This window comes from Asterias amurensis, chromosome 8 (genome assembly GCF_032118995.1).
Source record: "Asterias amurensis chromosome 8, ASM3211899v1".
Lineage (NCBI taxonomy): Eukaryota > Metazoa > Echinodermata > Asteroidea > Forcipulatida > Asteriidae > Asterias > Asterias amurensis.
This window is the reverse complement of record NC_092655.1, coordinates 24,055,541-24,073,690: the sequence shown is the minus strand read 5'-3', so window position 1 is coordinate 24,073,690 and position 18,150 is coordinate 24,055,541. Positions and strand designations below refer to the sequence as shown.

The window sequence follows — 18,150 nt, the reverse complement described above, 5'->3', positions numbered from 1 at the left end:
AACTGTAATTTATGATGTCATTACTGCATCTTGATGGTAAAATTACCAATTACCAGGGGTGAAAAAAAAAAAAACTATTTCGCAGCATAAAAAGTATTTATCGAAATACTGTCAAATGAAAACAAAATTATCAATAACTGGGAAGTTCATTTCAGTCAGTAACAAGAGCGTGACAATAAGAAAATAAAATTGATAGGCACATAAAAACTAATATGCACCATAAATTCTCCAGCACATTTCATATCAAGATTGCTCTGGAAATGGTTGTCAAATGTGAAAGAATTTATTTGTTGATTGTTAATACTTTAGAAGATATTGCTGCTTCATATTGAGGAACAATATCAATCAGGTTGACAGTCAGGTTGTCAGTCCAAAATAATAAGAATAACTAGTTCATATAATAGCGCAATTCACGATAACTGTCTCAATGCACTTTACATTGGTCATTGGTCCAATAACATTCCTATAAATCTATCTCATCAGCTCCCTGAGGAGTATACAACCTGGGCAACAGTTGTGCTCTAGTGGCTTTTTCATTCGTGATATCAAACTCTACCCTCACAGGTTCACATTTATACCCCTTGGATGAAGAGAAGCAATTATAGTAAAGTATCTTACTCAAGGACACAAGTATAGTCACCAGGACCCGAAACCCATATTCCAATGACTTATCACCGATGACTTAACCATCAGAACTTTATTTTGATGCTCTAAACCACTTGGTCATAACACCCCCAAATCACAATAAACATGGGTTTCCACTACATTCACTACATTTCCATACAGCCAATGGCTTATCACGATACCCTGGCCTGCCTCATCTCACTTTATGTATTTATCAATCAAGTAATGTCATCATTCTACAACCAACAAAAATACAAAGTGTTTATCAATGATTTAAAGCTCTAGTTGTTCCTTGTATGCAAGGTTTTAGCCAGGATTTGGTAAAAGGGTGTCCAAGTTTGCTGGAAATTTTAAAACTGGGTGTCCAAATTGTTCACTTACAATAAATTTACATGTAAATGACAGATGAAACAGGGTGTCCAAATTAAAAACAGGGTGTCCAAAAGACACCCAGACACCCCTCTGGCTAACACTATGCTTGTATGATCAGAAATGTATACTTTCTGAGTGGTAGGACTCGAACCCACAACCATATAATTGCTGTTTTCCAACAGGGCTTGAAAAGCAAAGAGTATAAAGTGGCTATCACACATCCATGAATAGTCTTCCTGTGCATATTCGCCAAGCTAAGTCTTTACAATGTTTTAAGTCCCTGTTGAAAACTCACTTGTTTAAAGCTTCTTTTTTGTAATTTGCCTATTTGTATCTTGTATCTTTCTCTAATTGTTTATTTTATTGTTTCTTTTATGCGCTTAGAGGCTTTTGCATTAGGCGCTTTACAAATGTCTTATTATTATTATTATTATTATTATTATTATTATTATTATTATTATTATTATTATTATTATTATTATTATTATTATTATTATTATTATTATTATCCATGAAAGGGTATCACTGACATTCTTTATCTCAAATGCATTCATTGCATCAATTTCAAAATCTGTAAAGGGGAGTATCAAAAGCGTAACTAAGATAAAAGTGACAGCTCAGCTTCTTTCTACATACATTCTTCTTTGCAAAACACGCAGCTGACTTGCACGTGCCTCTGCTGTCTGCCATTTGTGCATCAAAAACGCGAACAAAAGGATGGTACTTGTGCCTCTATCATTTCTGCCTTTTTGGGGAGTCCTTTCCTTTTGGAATGGCGGACAGAGGAGATGCGCATGTACACATGTACAATGTGCAGAGGGTCTATTGCTTTTCAGTCATTACCTGTTCTTTCATTTCACAGAGACAATCTGCCATAGCCATACGCCCTTCAGCATCTGTGTTACCAACACGCACACGTTTACCAGCTCGGGATGTGATGATTTCATCAGACACATAGCTCTCTGTTTCATCAAAAATAACAACATACTGTCAAGACAAACTCAATGAAGTAAAAACTACTTTTAGTAACAGCAATGTTTCTGGGCCATGTAAGCTGTAACATCACATACTTACGAAAAAGCCATGGATGGCAGAAAACAGTACATCTTATATTTTCTAAAGATTGATTTTCATCAGCTTCTGATGGAAAAAGGGGGCTCATAATAAATAATAACAATAATAATTTGTATAGCGCAAATTCCAATAAACATTTGTTTAAATAAATAAACTCAACAATTAATAAATATTAATAAAAATACAAGAAAGTACACAATAAAAATACACACACACACACGCTTTTTTACACACATTAAAATGAATGAATACAAATTTAATATTAGCAACTAAATTATAATATAAGCATTGTCTTGAAAACAGATAAAAACAACAAACCACAAAAATAACTCACCAGGAGCTTAGAATGACCCATCATATCACATATTAAAAAACAATTTAGGTACTTTAGGTAGGAAACTTCACACGTATTGTATAGTTTTGATAAATTTGTGGGCTTTTATCAAATGCCTCATAAAAATAATAAAAATAATAAGAAACATTTATGAAGTGCAAAAAAACCAAAACGTTTCTACGCACTGTACAAACTGATTAGCAAATACAGAAACAAGACAACATGAAGGAAAGTATGCCACTAATTAAGCCAAAGGCAAGGAAATCGCACTTAAAAGTTAAAGACAAGTAAAAGTAGTAAGCAGTGTACAAAACCAACAACAAAAGACAAACTGTATTTAAAAAGTTAATGTCCAAAACCCTGTTTTGTGGTAGACCTGAAATTTAAACACATCAAATAATCATGGTAAGGCTCGTGCCTAAGAAGTTTGATCCAGGTTTCATTATGTGTTATTCATTTTTGTAATTATCACACTCACCTACTCCTACGCTGTTACGGACCATAGCCATAGTTCCAACAACTCGGATGTTTTTAGGTTTCAGAATATCCAGAGTTTGGAAGAATCCTGCAACGGTTGCTGCTCCACACTTATCTCTATTGGATTCAAAGTGAGTCAATGATCAATTAATCTTAATATTAGTTTGATTAAAGTAGGTAAAACTTGTAAGTTCTTCAGCTGTTTTATTTAACAGCCCACTAAAATTTTCATTATAAAAATAGTACCATATTAAAAGCACAAAATTAATTAGTAATATTAAAACAAATACCCATCAATTTATGAATCAACTAGCATAACAAACACAAATGTGTATTTAAATGAAATACCTAACTATAGAACAAAATTAAATCCACTCAAATTAAAAATGCAAAAAGTAATTGTGAATGTAAAAAACAAATATCAGATATGAAAACGCACAACACTACATAACAAGGAATGAAAGTACATATGTAGTTTTAGAAAATTGCTGTTAGAATGATCATGATCATAAGAATGATCCATAATTCAATTGAAATCTGAACTCTAAATACCGGTGTTTATTAAGAAAGAGTTCAGTTAACTAGCGAGATACAAAGAAATGGTATGAGATTTTGAAATCCCTGAGTAGATGCATGTATGTCATGCAGGATTAGCATCTGAAGAGAAAAGAGAAAACTATATGCTCCGGTATTCAGATGTGTCTGTTTTATTTGACTTTGGTCCATGTCTGTCTGTCTGTCTTATGTTTAAAATTTTTCTTTTCTTTCTTTTAATATGTTCATCTACAGGTTTTCATACAGCGTTTTAATACATGTAGATGTTAAATTTACATCAGTGACAAAGAATATAGGACTCTTTCTCTGTACACAGATACAGAGTCCTACATGTAACTATTAAGGCCCGTTTCTGGGGCGGAAAAATTTCAAAGCTTCATAACTCAAATCTTACCTGCAACAAGCCACTAATTTCAACAGATTCACACTCCATGGCGGCATACATTTTTCTGCGGTGGGTTTTGGTCCTCATATATTCCTCACAAATCATTTTTGTGAAATAATGCAGCTCCCAATGTTAAAAAATCCCCGTTTTGATCGTTTTCTCACAGTGTTGTCTGTTGCCGTGCGTACGCAGATACATTCGTGTGCAACACACTGAAGACGCATGATGCAAGCTTAGACGCATGAATTCTTGGTCACCGTATCTTGACTGCACAGCATTAATACGCAAACGCAATTCAAGATTTGCGCGTTGTGCGTCTTGCGTACACACGGCAGACTTTGAGAGTAAAACACAAATTTGAATTTCTTAATGTTGGGAGCTGCATTATTTCATGAAAATGACGGATTTGTGAAGAATATGTGATGATCAAAACCCACCGCAGAAAAATATATGCTGCCATGGAATGTGAATCTGTTGAAATTAGTGACTTCTTGCAGATAAGATTTGAGTTTTGAAGCTGTGAAAATTTTCCGCCCCAGAAATGTACCCTGATGTCCAGGATGTCACTGTAGTACAATATGAAAGTGTAAGGCCGCCAGGGCTACGTATACTCAGTGACATGCCTGTGATTTGTTTTGCAGAGCTCGGGAAAGTACTGAGTATACAGTGTAAAAACCAAAATTAATATTCATTCAGCGTTTATGTGTTTTACAAGAAATCCCATAGTTATGGAGATTTGGGGTTAACCACATTTATTCTGTTGCTGCAATCCCAGAGATAAATAGCAGCCCTATGAACGTGAGCCTAATACATGGTGTAGGGTTAGGTTTGTTTCATACCTGTGCATACCAGCCATGACTCCACCAGCTTTGATATCAGCTCCACCAGTATCATACGTCACACCCTGAAATATAAAAACATCAAACAGCTCAATGTCTCCACTCCATACCAAACGAAAGATGCAAAGATTCATTAAAGACTTCTTGGAACACAGCTGTTTATTTAGGCAAGAGGATGGCTCACAAAAGATGTCCATTTAATACAGAGTGTGACAGTATACAAATATTGACAGCTCAGAGTGCTATGGTTACAGGTACAGCTCCCAAGGTGGTTCGCTAGGCGTGTTCTATTTTCCAGTGGCGAAGCTGAGGGAAAATAGAACACTCCGGGAAACATGGAAAGAGTAGTTCTAACCATAGCAAGGGAAGCAGTTAGTATCTGTTTTAAAACACCCCATACATAAATTGTGCCTAGTTGATAAGATACCAAGAAGCTGCTGTTGCTATGGGTAAAGGTCATAAGTTGCTACGGGATGGTAAATCGGTTGCTACTGGTATAGTGCCTTGAGATTCACGCAACCTTCTAGCTAATCAAAATAAGACAAGTCATGTGACGCATTCTAAACCAATAAAAAGGCAGAACCATTGTAAGGGGGTTTTACAATAACTATTGTAATTACCACACATAAACCTTACCTTGCCAACGAGCATTAGAGTTGTCTTGACAGCACCTTCACCATTGTACTCCAGCTTAATAATACGCCCTTGATGACGTCCAACAAGCTTAGCACAACGATTGACAGCTGAGAATAATGGATAAGCTTCAAGAAGGGCACTATCATCTGCAATGACTCCAACCTGCCAATCATAACAATCCATTTATGTAAATTTTAATTAATACAAAGCTTAATAAAAGTTTAGCATCAATGTTAATAAAGCAAGACAAGTGGAACTACCGAGCAAAGCAGTCAGCCTCTGAGGTCTGCACGATCTCACTTGTTTGAAGAACCTAGATCAAAAACAATTTGATATGGAGACGGTGCTTTTGCCAAGCTGCTCTTTCCCTGTAGAATAAATAAACTCCCTCTCACACTTTGTCAAATACCATCACTCAACAAATTCAAGAGGAAACTTAAGTCAAACTTGTTTAGACTTACATCAGGTTTAAAGGAACACGTTGCCTTGGATCGGTCAAGTTGGTCTTTGAACAGCGTTTGTAACCGTTTTTTTATAAAATGCATATGGTTAAAAGATGTTGTAAAAGTAGAATACAATACACAAATTTGCCTTGAATTTGCGTGGTTTTTCGTTTTACTTTGCGAACTAACACGGTTGGCCATCATAAGTGGTGGACCGAGCTTGTCGATTAGGTAAAAGGAAAACCACGCAATTTCGAGGCATATTTGTGTGGATCATTGTATTCTACTTTTAAAACCTCTTTCTAACCATGCATTTCATAACAAGCGGTTTCAAACGCTTTTTAAAGACCAACTCGTCCGATCCAAGGCAACGTGTTCCTTTAATTTAACTACTACATTGAAAGTATTTGATACCCATCATTTTCATTTGTTTTCTTTTTTGTGTAGGCGCCTTAATCGGCTTTCTGGAAAAATGCCCCTTTTTAAATCCATATTATTATTACTATTATTATTTGATATAAGGTAACACAAAATATGTAATCTCTCTGTGACTTTGGGGTGATCCTGAAAAGAACCGGAAGTGAAATGACTTGAAACGCTTGAATCATTATGCTTTAAAAGCAGTGGACACTATTGGTAATTACTAAAAATAATTGTTAGCATAAAACCTTTCTTGGTGACGAGTAATGGGGAGAAGTTGATGGTATAAAACATTGTGAGAAACGGCTCCCTCTGAAGTGCCATAGTTTTCGAGAAAGAAGTCGTTTTCCACAAATTTGATTTCGAAACCTCAAGTTCAGAACTTGAGGTCTCGAAATCAATCATCTAAACGCACACAACTTTGTGTGACAAGGGTGTTTTTTTCTTTCATTATTATCTCACAAGTTCGATGACCGATTGAGCTCAAATTTTCACAGGTTTGTTATTTCATGCATATGTTGAGATACACCAACTGTGAAGGCTAGTCTTTGACAATTACCAATAGTGTCCACTGCCTTTAATGGTCTCAAAGAGAAAGCTGTAGACTGTGATAAAGACTGCAAGTAGGTCATGGAAGTTGAGATGAGTTATTAATACTATAATGTGTAAGCTATAGTGATTTAATGTCATACTCATTAGCTACTTGTAACTTGATAATATGTATTTAACTACAGTCAATTGTGCAAGTAACATAAACAATTAAATATTCATATTCACTGTAAATATGTTTATTTCTGCTCGAAACTACTGAATCTTCCTTATATAAGTTGAGGATGTCAAAGTGAAATAAATGATGTATTGAATAGAGTTGAATTGTACTAATTACCTTGACATTAGCAGAGTTCTTAAAGAGTTCCACCATGTAGTTAGCAACCTTAGGAGCAGCCATTCGTTCTGGATCAGATCCACCAATGTCACGAGCCACAAGCCTGAAAAGACAAAACAGAACTACATGTAAGTTATACTTCTCAGCATATGACTTGTAACTTGTAACATTTCAGTTAATCTAAGAAAAATAACCTCCAGATCAACGTACCGGTGCTCTACTAACTGAGCTTTCCAGCGCTATGATAGTGGTCTCTCAATTAGTCAAAATCTTTGTTCGGGGTGCCAGTCAGAAGCCAAATAACCGCTAGCTGCCGTGTAGTCAGCATGGTCAGGTATTACACTCAAGTTTATGATACAACCAAGGAAGCATCAGCCAGGGCATAACCTTTATAAGGGGATGTGACTTTCTAATATTATATAGAAAGTAATGAACCACAAGGGTTTATTACTTGATTCGTAACATTCACAGATAACTGACAATTCCACAAACAAAACTGTAAAATACATGCAGAAGGAGGCAACAATAATTGAGGAGTACAATTTGAGACTATGTGGCATTATGCTTTAGTCTTTCTGAGGCTTCATGTTTTATAGCAGCTTCTCAACACCTTTTGATCTTACCTTCCACTCTCTATGGCCACTGCCTGTTTCATAATTGTCCCTTTAGATGCTTCATCAGCACACCACACAAGAAGTTTCTTTACTTTTTGCGACTTGCTTGGAACATCTTCTCTTATCTCAAAAGGCTGAAAGGAAAACGTAAACAAACGAAACTAGCTCCATATAGATAACGCTGATTAAGTAAGAAAATAATGGAAGGAATTACACATAAGAGTTATGATCAGAGTTGTAGCCGGGCGGGCCTGCCAAGAACTAACACACTTTGCCCACTACTCTGAGCAAAATACACTGTGCTGCCCAGCACAGTTTCCCCAAGATTGCACATCAACAATGATGACCCCATATATAAACAAGAATAACTTGTTTTGTTGAACCACTTGCCCTGGGTGGACTCAATTTGATTTAGAGCTAACTTCCAAATTTGGTCTAGCTACAACACTGTTTATAATGTGGCGTGTCATGGCCGATAGCTAAGAGCACCGGATTCAAGCTCTAGTGTTTGACCAGCAGAGTGTGGGTTAAGATCCCGGTCGTGACACTTGCTACGTAAAATTAGGGGAGGTAGTGCTTTCTGCATTATCGGCCAGGCTTCGGACTGATGATACCCAAGCCTAACACATCCGTATGGACTGTAAAACGAGCAACCCTGTTTCAGCTAGAATTTCTTCACAGGCCTGATGCTTTGATTTTGAAAAGCAAAGGCACCAAGGCGTTTTGTCCTTGGTTAATTTGTATTGTAATATTTCAAGGAGCACCGAGGCAATGACCAGGGGCATCGGAGTTGCCTCCAAAGCCTCTGTAAAGTATTAGAAGCTGCCTTCATGCTGTGTTTGCAACAACAGCAAACCTGATAGGAGAATGATTACTTACCACATAGAGCTTTTGCAAAGCACCCAGTAATGCAGTTAGACTGGTCATGGGGAAGACATCATCAGGAGCACATATTAAGAGTGGTGTCTGACATCCAGCTTGGATGGCACTATAACAAATCAAAGATCAGCAACAATTAGGTATTACAAGTCATGGTAAAAGCTCTAGTAATTGCAGCTAAATCCACACGAGACAACTTACAGGCAACCAGTTCCAGGCAACCAATAAGGAAAGGTATTCACATTTGAATATTCACATATTATTCGTTGGGATTGGAAAACACTGTTTGAAAAATGACACATGTACTACCAAAAGGGTCATTTATAATGCACTGCAATTGGTAATCCAAGTTGCCTGCAAAAGGTGTGTAAATGAGTAGAGAAACCAACTAAGCCTAAGTTTCATAGATACTAAAGTTCAATTCTTGACATTTCCTTAAACTTAATTAAGGACAACTTTTATAATATGGACATCTTACCGTTGGATACCAGCTCCACCAGCATCAGCAAAACGCCGGACGTCATCGTAGTCTCGATTGACTGGACCAGTAGGAGAAAAGATCAACGCTTTAGGAGGGTCAATGGGTAGGGCAATCAAGGAGACAGACTGACCCAAGGATTTATCCACCTAGACGGAATAATAACAAGGATCAAGGTGTTAGGAGGGTCAACGGGTAGGGCTGTCAAGGAGACAGACTGACCCAAGGATTTATCCACCTAGAGGGAATAATAACAAGGATCAAGGCGTTAGGAGGGTCAACGGGTAGGGCAATCAAGGAGACAGACTGACCCAAGGATTTATCCACCTAGACGGAATAATAACAAGGATCAAGGTGTTAGGAGGGTCAACGGGTAGGGCTGTCAAGGAGACAGACTGACCCAAGGATTTATCCACCTAGAAGGAATAATAACAAGGATCAAGGCGTTAGGAGGGTCAACGGGTAGGGCAATCAAGGAGACAGACTGACCCAAGGATTTATCCACCTAGAAGGAATAATAACAAGGATCAAGGCGTTAGGAGGGTCAACGGGTAGGGCAATCAAGGAGACAGACTGACCCAAGGATTTATCCACCTAGAGGGAATAATAACAAGGATCAAGGTGTTAGGAGGGTAAACGGGTAGGGCAATCAAGGAGACAGACTGACTCAAGGATTTATCCACCTAGATGGAATAATAACAAGGATCAAGGCGTTAGGAGGGTCAACGGGTAGGGCAATCAAGGAGACAGACTGACCCAAGGATTTATCCACCTAGAAGGAATAATAACAAGGATCAAGGCGTTAGGAGGGTCAATGGGTAGGGCAATCAAGGAGACAGACTGACCCAAGGATTTATCCACCTAGAGGGAATAATAACAAGGATCAAGGCGTTAGGAGGGTAAACGGGTAGGGCTGTCAAGGAGACAGACTGACCCAAGGATTTATCCACCTAGAAGGAATAATAACAAGGATCAAGGTGTTAGGAGGGTCAACGGGTAGGGCAATCAAGGAGACAGACTGACCCAAGGATTTATCCACCTAGAGGGAGGAATAACAAGGATCAAAGCGTTAGGAGGGTCAACGGGTAGGGCTATCAAGGAGACAGACTGACTCAAGGATTTATCCACCTAGAAGGAATAATAACAAGGATCAAGGTGTTAGGAGGGTCAACGGGTAGGGCAATCAAGGAGACAGACTGACCCAAGGATTTATCCACCTAGAGGGAGGAATAACAAGGATCAAGGCGTTAGGAGGGTCAACGGGTAGGGCAATCAAGGAGACAGACTGACCCAAGGATTTATCCACCTAGACGGAATAATAACAAGGATCAAGGTGTTAGGAGGGTCAACGGGTAGGGCAATCAAGGAGACTGACTGACTCAAGGATTTATCCACCTAGAAGGAATAATAACAAGGATCAAGGCGTTAGGAGGGTCAATGGGTAGGGCAATCAAGGAGACAGACTGACCCAAGGATTTATCCACCTAGAAGGAATAATAACAAGGATCAAGGCGTTAGGAGGGTCAATGGGTAGGGCAATCAAGGAGACAGACAGACCCAAGGATTTATCCACCTAGAGGGAATAATAACAAGGATCAAGGCGTTAGGAGGGTCAATGGGTAGGGCTATCAAGGAGACGGACTGACCCAAGGATTTATCCACCTAGAAGGAATAATAACAAGGATCAAGGCGTTAGGAGGGTCAACGGGTAGGGCAATCAAGGAGACAGACTGACCCAAGGATTTATCCACCTAGGAATATTGGTACTGTTCTACTGCAGTGTAGCAAAACAAAGTCTTAATCAAACATAATCTAAATGACTTGGAAGATTAGCCAAGTGACCTGACTTCTCCTGGTCCCCAGTCACAACGAACTTGAACGTAATTTTTGTACTACGTATGCTTTTTTTGCCATTTTCAAAACATCATATCCCGATGAAGTCACCTTGTCCCTGCTGGCCTCGATGAAGTCACCATATCCCTGCTGGCTTGTATTTTAGTAATTCCACAAATGTAAGGAATACAAAGTCATTTGAGTAGTGTGGGATGTTTATAAGTGAGAGAAATTTGTAATCAAACTGGTACGACTTGCTCAGAATTTGAAATCTTTGAATTTCAGACAGTATAGATAGTGAGTTTTAATGGCGAATATAATAAGACTGATGTTAAAAGAGAGCTGAACTGCCCAACAAGGAGGGCTTGTGTAAGACGTACCTTCAGCTGAGAGTGGAGAGCAGTTTTATAAGACTCCAGACATCCAGTCAGTTTGTCTAAACTACTCGCTACTAAGACGATACCATCACAAGCAGGATCCTTGCAGTTAGTAGTAGCCTCAATAGGGCACGGTAACCTGTAAATAAAACACAAACAAGTATTCAACATCAAGGTCAGAAGGTTGGAGATAAAAAAGGGAGAAAGAGTTAAGTTGGAAAAGATTTGAAGCTGTGGGGTAATTTTTTTTTTAGTGATAGCACGTTTTTTGACTTCTCAATAATATATGCTCAAGGCTTTATAAATCACGCACCAGCCTACTACATGTAGATCGACGAACTGCCGAGCCGCGGCCGAGTCGGACTAGACCATTCTATGAAAGGGGCGATACAAACCTGTGTGGCAGTGCATGCGCTGTTTGTTTACAATTATACCCGCCGTTCACGCATAAAGCGCCCACGCACTGCTGCACAGGTTTGTAACACCCCTCTCACAGAATGGTTTAATCCGACTCGTCTCTTTATAAAGTTGAGTAATTTGTAGTACACTTAACACTTTTAGGATAGAATTGTGGGGTTTACTTTAAAAAATCAAAATTGAAAGTGCCTGATTTCCTCCTACCTGCCCAAAAATTTAAAGCCATTGGACACTTTCGGTAAGCAGTATTGTCCAAGGCCCACACTTCGTGTATCACAACTTATATATTTAACAAACCTGTGAAAATTTAGGCTCAATCGGTCATCGGAGTCGGGAGAAAATAACGGGAAAACCCACCCTTGTTTTCGCGCGTTTCGCCGTGTCATTTCATGTGTTTACTATAAATCCGTAATTCTCGATGTCGAAAATTGATAATTGTTTTACCGTTTTCTCAAAAAGTAAAGCATTTAATGGAATAATATTTCAAGAGAAGTCTTTTACCATAACCTTCTGTAAACCCTGTAAATTATTTGTAAGTCTGTGAACTTTGTTTTTCTTTTCTGTTCCGAAAGTGTATAATTAATAATCATTAAATGGCTTTAACCTTAATCATAAAAAATAAAGTCAATTATTTTGAAATTAAATGAAACAGTACACCAGGCCTACACGAAATTGTTGTCAATAGATACGGGATAATTAAAGTAATTGGTGGGTTTTCTTCCTCTATCTATCCATGATTTAGGAATTTAGTGTAACTAATTTTCAAGCAAGGACGTCAACAAACAGAACAGTCCAAACCATCGAAATAGCAACAACATATTTGACTTTGCAGATGGCTGTTGTGTAATTCACTCAACTGCCTTCACTTCATCATAGTCTGGTCAACACAAAACGAATTGAAATGATGACAAATATAAATGTTCAAAAACCTTCAATTACTCTTCTATTTTGAAGAAACACACTTACTTTCCGTAACTCGCCATTATTGCAGTTCACCAAAAAACCAAAGAGGAGGAGGAGGGTTGCAAGGGTTTCAGTGGTGTCTGAAAGAAATCAAACCACACGCACTAAACATGCGAATACCAGCGAAAACTTCTGTCTGAATAACCACGTGATAAATCACATGACTTGTTTTAGCACCACACTATAAATAACCATATTAAAAGCATGTTAAATGAGTCTAGATCAAGACTGTTATCTCTCTCGTTGAGTTGTGTGGAAACAAAAAGTTCAAAATACAAAACGATGATACAGTGCTTTATTATCCAGGATTTGTTTGCGTAATCCCAACCAGGGAAGTGGGGCGTGTACATGAAACTTCATCGTCTATTTTCAGCTGTGCTTCAGCTGCACAAACACACTTTTGGCGCACAGATCGCTAGATTTAAACCCGTCAGGTTATTCTCAATTTCAACTCAAGTAAACATGAGATTGGTGCAGTTTAGAAAACAGTGCGGTGGATCAGTGAGTGTTGGTGCAGAGGTTTCGAAGGATGGCGATGTTGTTGATCTGTGCGAAGGGGATTCCAAGATCCCAGGAGATATGAAGAGTTTCTTGGAAGGCGGGATTGATGTTTTATATGCAGCTAAGCAGTAAGTAGTTGTTGGTTGGGCGGTAACTTAAAAGTATAATTATGATGTATTGTGACTCTCGTCTCACGAGTCGTCTCGATAAATATATAAAGACCCATCCATCATCATGTACATACATGTAATGTTAAAAGAGAGCCATTTACAGAAACACAGCCCAACTTCAGTCATTGACTCTCTTGGCTCGGAAAAGTTTATCATTTTGTCCAGATCCTATAGTCATACATACATGCAGTTGTCATAAGTTTACATTTTATTCATTTATTTAATTGAATTGTTTAAGTTTTAAAGAACTTGTTTTCAGTTGAAGTGCTTTATTTTAGGAAACATTTACATTTGATAAACAAAGACACAATTGTGGCCAGGGCCATATAATATAAGGCCCTGGCCACAATTGTGTGAGTTTTCACTGCTCAGTTTATTTATTTTATTTTGTTTTAAAGCCATTATACACTTTCGGTAAACAGTATTGTCCAAGTCCCACACTTCGTGTGTCACAACTTATATATTAAATAACAAACCTGTGAAATTTTAGGCTCAATCGATCATCGGAGTCGGGAGAAAATAACAGGAAAACCCACTCTTGTTTCCGCGTGTTTCGCCGTGTCATGACATGTGTTAACTATAAATCCGTAATTCTCGCTATCGAGAATTGATATTGTTTTAATGTTTTCTCAAAAAGTAAAGCATTTCATGGAATAATATTTCAAGAGAAGTCTTTCACCATTACCTTCTGTAAACCCTGTAAATTATTTGTAAATCTGTGAACTTTTTTTCTTTCTTTTTCTGTACCGAAAGTGCATAATGGCTTTAATGAATGGTGTGTATTTAATTTTTGCAGAGTTATATCAACAGGCCAGCATATTCTAAAGAGAGACACAATATCCCTTCTCGCGCCAATAAATAACTGTGATAAAGTTATTTGTATTGGAATGAACTACAGAGAACACTGTATCGAGCAGAAATTCCCCATTCCCACCGAGCCAATATTCTTCAATAAGTTTGCGAGTACCATCATTGCATCAGGAGATGACATCATTTATCCAGAAGTCACAACAGCCTTAGATTGGGAAGTGGAGCTCGTTATTGTCATCGGAAAAGGTGGCAAAAACATCAAGGTATGACTGGGTACGGACGGAGTAGGATGTACTCTGTTGTACAGCCTACCTACTCCTAGAACTATGAGGTTCATTCCGCTATCATCTTCACGATAGTGGAGACAATAGACCTCATAGTTCTAGGAGTAGGTAGGCTGTACATAAAACAGAGCTTGTCGAAGTAAAGCCCCAAATAGTTCCAATACAGTGGAGGGGGTCCAGCATAATTGTCACTATTTATTGGGCTACACTAGCAGTGATTTGGAAATTACCATTGTTGAACTTATTTTACTGTACGCTCTAAATTAATTCTATTATTGTTAATTTTGTTTCCCTATTGTTTTCTCTTCAGGAGTCAGAAGCTATGGACCATGTGATTGGTTACACAGTAGCACATGACGTTAGTGCAAGAGACTGGCAGATGAAAAGAAATGGTGGACAATGGTTGATTGGGAAAACAATGGACACATTCTGTCCTCTTGGTCCAGCTATTGTTACTAAGGATGAATTATCAGGTAAACCATCGTTAACAAGAAAATAATCATGAATCCCCGTTTGCAGTTTGCGGAGTTCTAGAGAATATTTACAGATCTAATGCCATACATCATGTATTTTTTAATAATATCATATAAATGAATAATCTCACAAGGCTTTTACAAGGCTCAATTTATCCATAAATGAAGAAAAATTTAGTAATTGTTTTTGTTGTTAATTGCAGATCCACATAATTTGGGAATCCGGTGCAGAGTGAATGGTGTCACAATGCAGAATAGCAACACAAATCAACTGATATTTAACACAATGAAAACCATTGAATTCCTGTCAAGGTATGTTTCTTCTTTCTTTTGTAATTTTATTTTCCAATCTTTTAAAATGTATGATCACAAGAAGCTAAGTTTTACAAATACCAATTCCCAATAATTGTATATTTTTACAGGCTTGTTACGTTGCGGGCTGGTGATATTATTCTAACAGGGACACCATCAGGTGTTGGTGTGTTTCGGAAGCCAGAACCAGTCTATCTGAAGGTGAGCATATTATATACTTTATTTGGTTAAAGTTAGTTAGAGTTAGTTATTCCCAAACATTCATATGTTTCAGTTGCTACTACCATTATCAACTTATTGAGTACAAAAAGTACCACATCTAGCATATCTCATTAATATTGAACAATGGAATGAGATGCGGTCAGTTAATTTACTCATCATTCTCATCTTTCTTTATTTCTTTTCAGCGAGGAGATGTGGTTGAATGTGAAATTGATGAGATTGGGACCATCAGTAACAAGGTTGTTTGACTGAATTGATCATGGACCAGCCATCAAGTACAGTTTGTATAGCTGTTACTCTTCAATCATGGTGACGCCAGAACATATGCAGTATACATGTGTTCCTTGGAGACAACATCATAACATGAGTGTACATTTCCAGTTGTACAGCATTTTGAACTATAACTGAAGAACGAAACCATGATTTTTTCAGATATCAAATTTATATTTTCAGCTCAATTTATTCATATAAACTAACGTTTCTATTCTTGCTCAAAATATAGTTTATTTTATTGCTTATATTTGAATGGACATACTTGGAATTGTTTATGTGATCAAAATTTCATTATGTTTTGGGGTAATGGGGTGAGACCAACGAAAATTTATCTTTGTTCAACCCCAACTCGTTAAAATTTACCCATTCTTCAGTTTACCTTATGGTTTATTTAACAAACTGCATTGTGTTAAAATTGATATTAAATTAAAAGTCATCATGCCTCAGTGACTGTGAATTGTGTTATGGGTTGATGGCAAATAATGGTCAGAAGAAATGGGGTAGAAGAAATGTCACAAATCTGCAGCAGTTTCTTTCAATGATGTCACCTGGCTGAAGAAAGACGGGAAAAACGAGGGTTGATATTGATATCAGTTTGGTTACAAAACCTTCTTGAAAATTCCATATTGTTTTAACTCGTCCGTTCTTTTCCTAGTGCATATGAAGGGGAAAGAAGAAATAAAGTAGAAAGTATTCTATGAAGAATAAATTACCCGATTATTTTACATTGTTGTATGTTTTTTTTTAAAGATGATCTCCCCAAATGGGACTTGGCATTCCCACAAGGGGATATAAACACCAAGCTTGCAACAACCAATCTCTCTCATTTAAATTTTGGTGTAACAACGTCTATGAAATGCTAGTTTTGCATCAGGATAACGAATAATATAATTGTTGTTACAATCGATGTGAACTTAGCTGTATACTCCCGATATTCTTCATCGCCGATGCAAATTTAACAGTGCTTTAAATTGTCATAAACATTTGTTTTTGCCAACTTTTTCAAAAGTTTGTTTTGATAATCCAAAGCATTGTGTACCTTTTAATCAGATGTAAACACTTGCCGCGGTTTCATTTGTTTCAACTGTTTGTCAACAATATTTTTCTCAAAGGTTTGACAATTTGTTTTGTTTAAACTAAAACAGCAAAGAATTAAATATCTGAAAACATTGAAAGAGCGGCGTTTGATTTCGTTCATGTTATTGTTGTGCAAGATAATACATGTACATTTTGTACTGCTCCCATTGAACATGTAGTTATTGGTGTTCTTCGTGTTTTTTCCCGCCTCGTTTAACACCACGAACGCACGTTCGTTTAGCTTCCCTGGGTCTACCCCGCGGTGCTCACTCGGGTGACGTCGTTTAAAGGAACACGTTGCCTTGGATCGGACGAGTTGGTCTATAAAAAGCGTTTGAAACCGTTTGTTATGAAATGCATATGGGTAGAAAGATGTTGTAAAAGTAGAATATAATGATCCACACAAGTATCACTAAAAATTGCACAGTTTTCCTTTAACGTCGCGAATTAACACGGTCGGCCATTTATGGGAGTCAAAAATTTGACTGCCATAAATGGCCGACCGTGATAAGTCGACGAGGTAAAAAGAAAACCACGCAATTTCGAGGCATATTTGTGTAGATCATTGTATTCTACTTTTACAACATCTTTCTATCCATATGCATTTTATAACAAATGGTTACAGAACGCTTTTCAAAGACCAACTCGACCGATCCAAGGCAACGTGTTCCTTTAACTGGGGCTAGAAGTGACCCACTCCACAAGCAGGACATTGGGGGCTGACCTAGGTGAGCCCTTGGAATGACGTCAAAAGCTATTCGAACGCACCGGGGCAGACCGGGAATGACACAGGGAAGCTAAACGAACGCACCCACTTATAAAAAGGGACACGCTCCAATTGCGGATTGCCTTCGGATTTGGCGCTTTAAACAAGCCTTTGTTATTAAAGGAATACGGTTGGAAAGATGTTTTTAAAGTAGATTATAATGATCCACACGGTTCAAGTGTGTGGTCCAGTTTTCCTTGTACTATTTCGTGATACATGTATACGGTCCGCAATGGTTCATCAAAAATGGCGGACCATGTTAGTTCAAAAGAAAAGGAATTGAGCTACACAATTGCAAGGTGGGATCCTATATGTGTTGACTTAAGTTATACTTTTAATAGTGAGCTTTCAGGTAGGAATGGCTTCTTATTATTTTAGTGAGAAATTTTTCGTTCTCCAAAATTACGTTACTTTAGAGTGAGTCCGTGTTTCACAAGCTCTCCTTTGCTCGTTCCAAGTAAGATTTTAGTGCAAATAAAATATTTTGTGTAATTACCAATTACGTGTACAGTGCCTACAGTACATCACCGAAATAACTATTTTAACAAACTATTTTAAAGTAAAAAGCGCTAATCTAGCAATTTTCCTAACTCTAGAAAAATGGCCCAATGCAAGCCAGTATGCCCCGTACAGCTATTCTGCACCGGGCGCTAGGG

At 37.7% G+C, this 18,150-nt stretch overlaps 2 protein-coding genes across 2 annotated transcripts in view; one reads left to right on the top strand and one right to left on the bottom strand.

Moving 5' to 3' along the window:
- LOC139941223 (putative aminopeptidase W07G4.4) overlaps window positions 1-18,150 on the bottom strand; it is a 55,101-nt gene that overhangs the window by 25,037 nt on the left and 11,914 nt on the right. The window contains exons 2-11 of the mRNA XM_071937684.1: window positions 12,610-12,686; window positions 11,230-11,365; window positions 9,017-9,165; window positions 8,539-8,647; window positions 7,669-7,793; window positions 7,046-7,148; window positions 5,297-5,458; window positions 4,661-4,725; window positions 2,883-2,998; window positions 1,840-1,958 (exon numbers count right to left, since the gene is read on the bottom strand). Of these exons, the coding sequence (XP_071793785.1) occupies window positions 1,840-1,958; window positions 2,883-2,998; window positions 4,661-4,725; window positions 5,297-5,458; window positions 7,046-7,148; window positions 7,669-7,793; window positions 8,539-8,647; window positions 9,017-9,165; window positions 11,230-11,365; window positions 12,610-12,626 (1,101 nt within the window). The 5' untranslated portion in view covers window positions 12,627-12,686. The remainder of the gene's footprint in view (window positions 1-1,839; window positions 1,959-2,882; window positions 2,999-4,660; window positions 4,726-5,296; window positions 5,459-7,045; window positions 7,149-7,668; window positions 7,794-8,538; window positions 8,648-9,016; window positions 9,166-11,229; window positions 11,366-12,609; window positions 12,687-18,150) is intronic.
- Window positions 12,865-16,864, top strand: LOC139941225 (oxaloacetate tautomerase fahd2, mitochondrial-like). The gene is made up of 6 exons (XM_071937690.1): window positions 12,865-13,235; window positions 14,074-14,350; window positions 14,682-14,844; window positions 15,048-15,156; window positions 15,267-15,357; window positions 15,564-16,864. The coding sequence occupies exons 1-6, from the start codon at window positions 12,955-12,957 to the stop codon at window positions 15,624-15,626; spliced, it is 984 nt and encodes a 327-aa protein (XP_071793791.1). The 5' UTR covers window positions 12,865-12,954; the 3' UTR covers window positions 15,627-16,864.

Bases quoted from the DNA above. Each gene is read 5' to 3' on its own strand.
- LOC139941225 (XM_071937690.1), top strand. From the start codon at position 12,955: ATGAAACTTCATCGTCTATTTTCAGCTGTGCTTCAGCTGCACAAACAC. The intron at 14,351-14,681 runs GTATGACTGGGT...TTTTCTCTTCAG, and splicing joins AAGGTGGCAAAAACATCAAG to GAGTCAGAAGCTATGGACCA. The intron at 14,845-15,047 runs GTAAACCATCGT...TGTTAATTGCAG, and splicing joins TACTAAGGATGAATTATCAG to ATCCACATAATTTGGGAATC.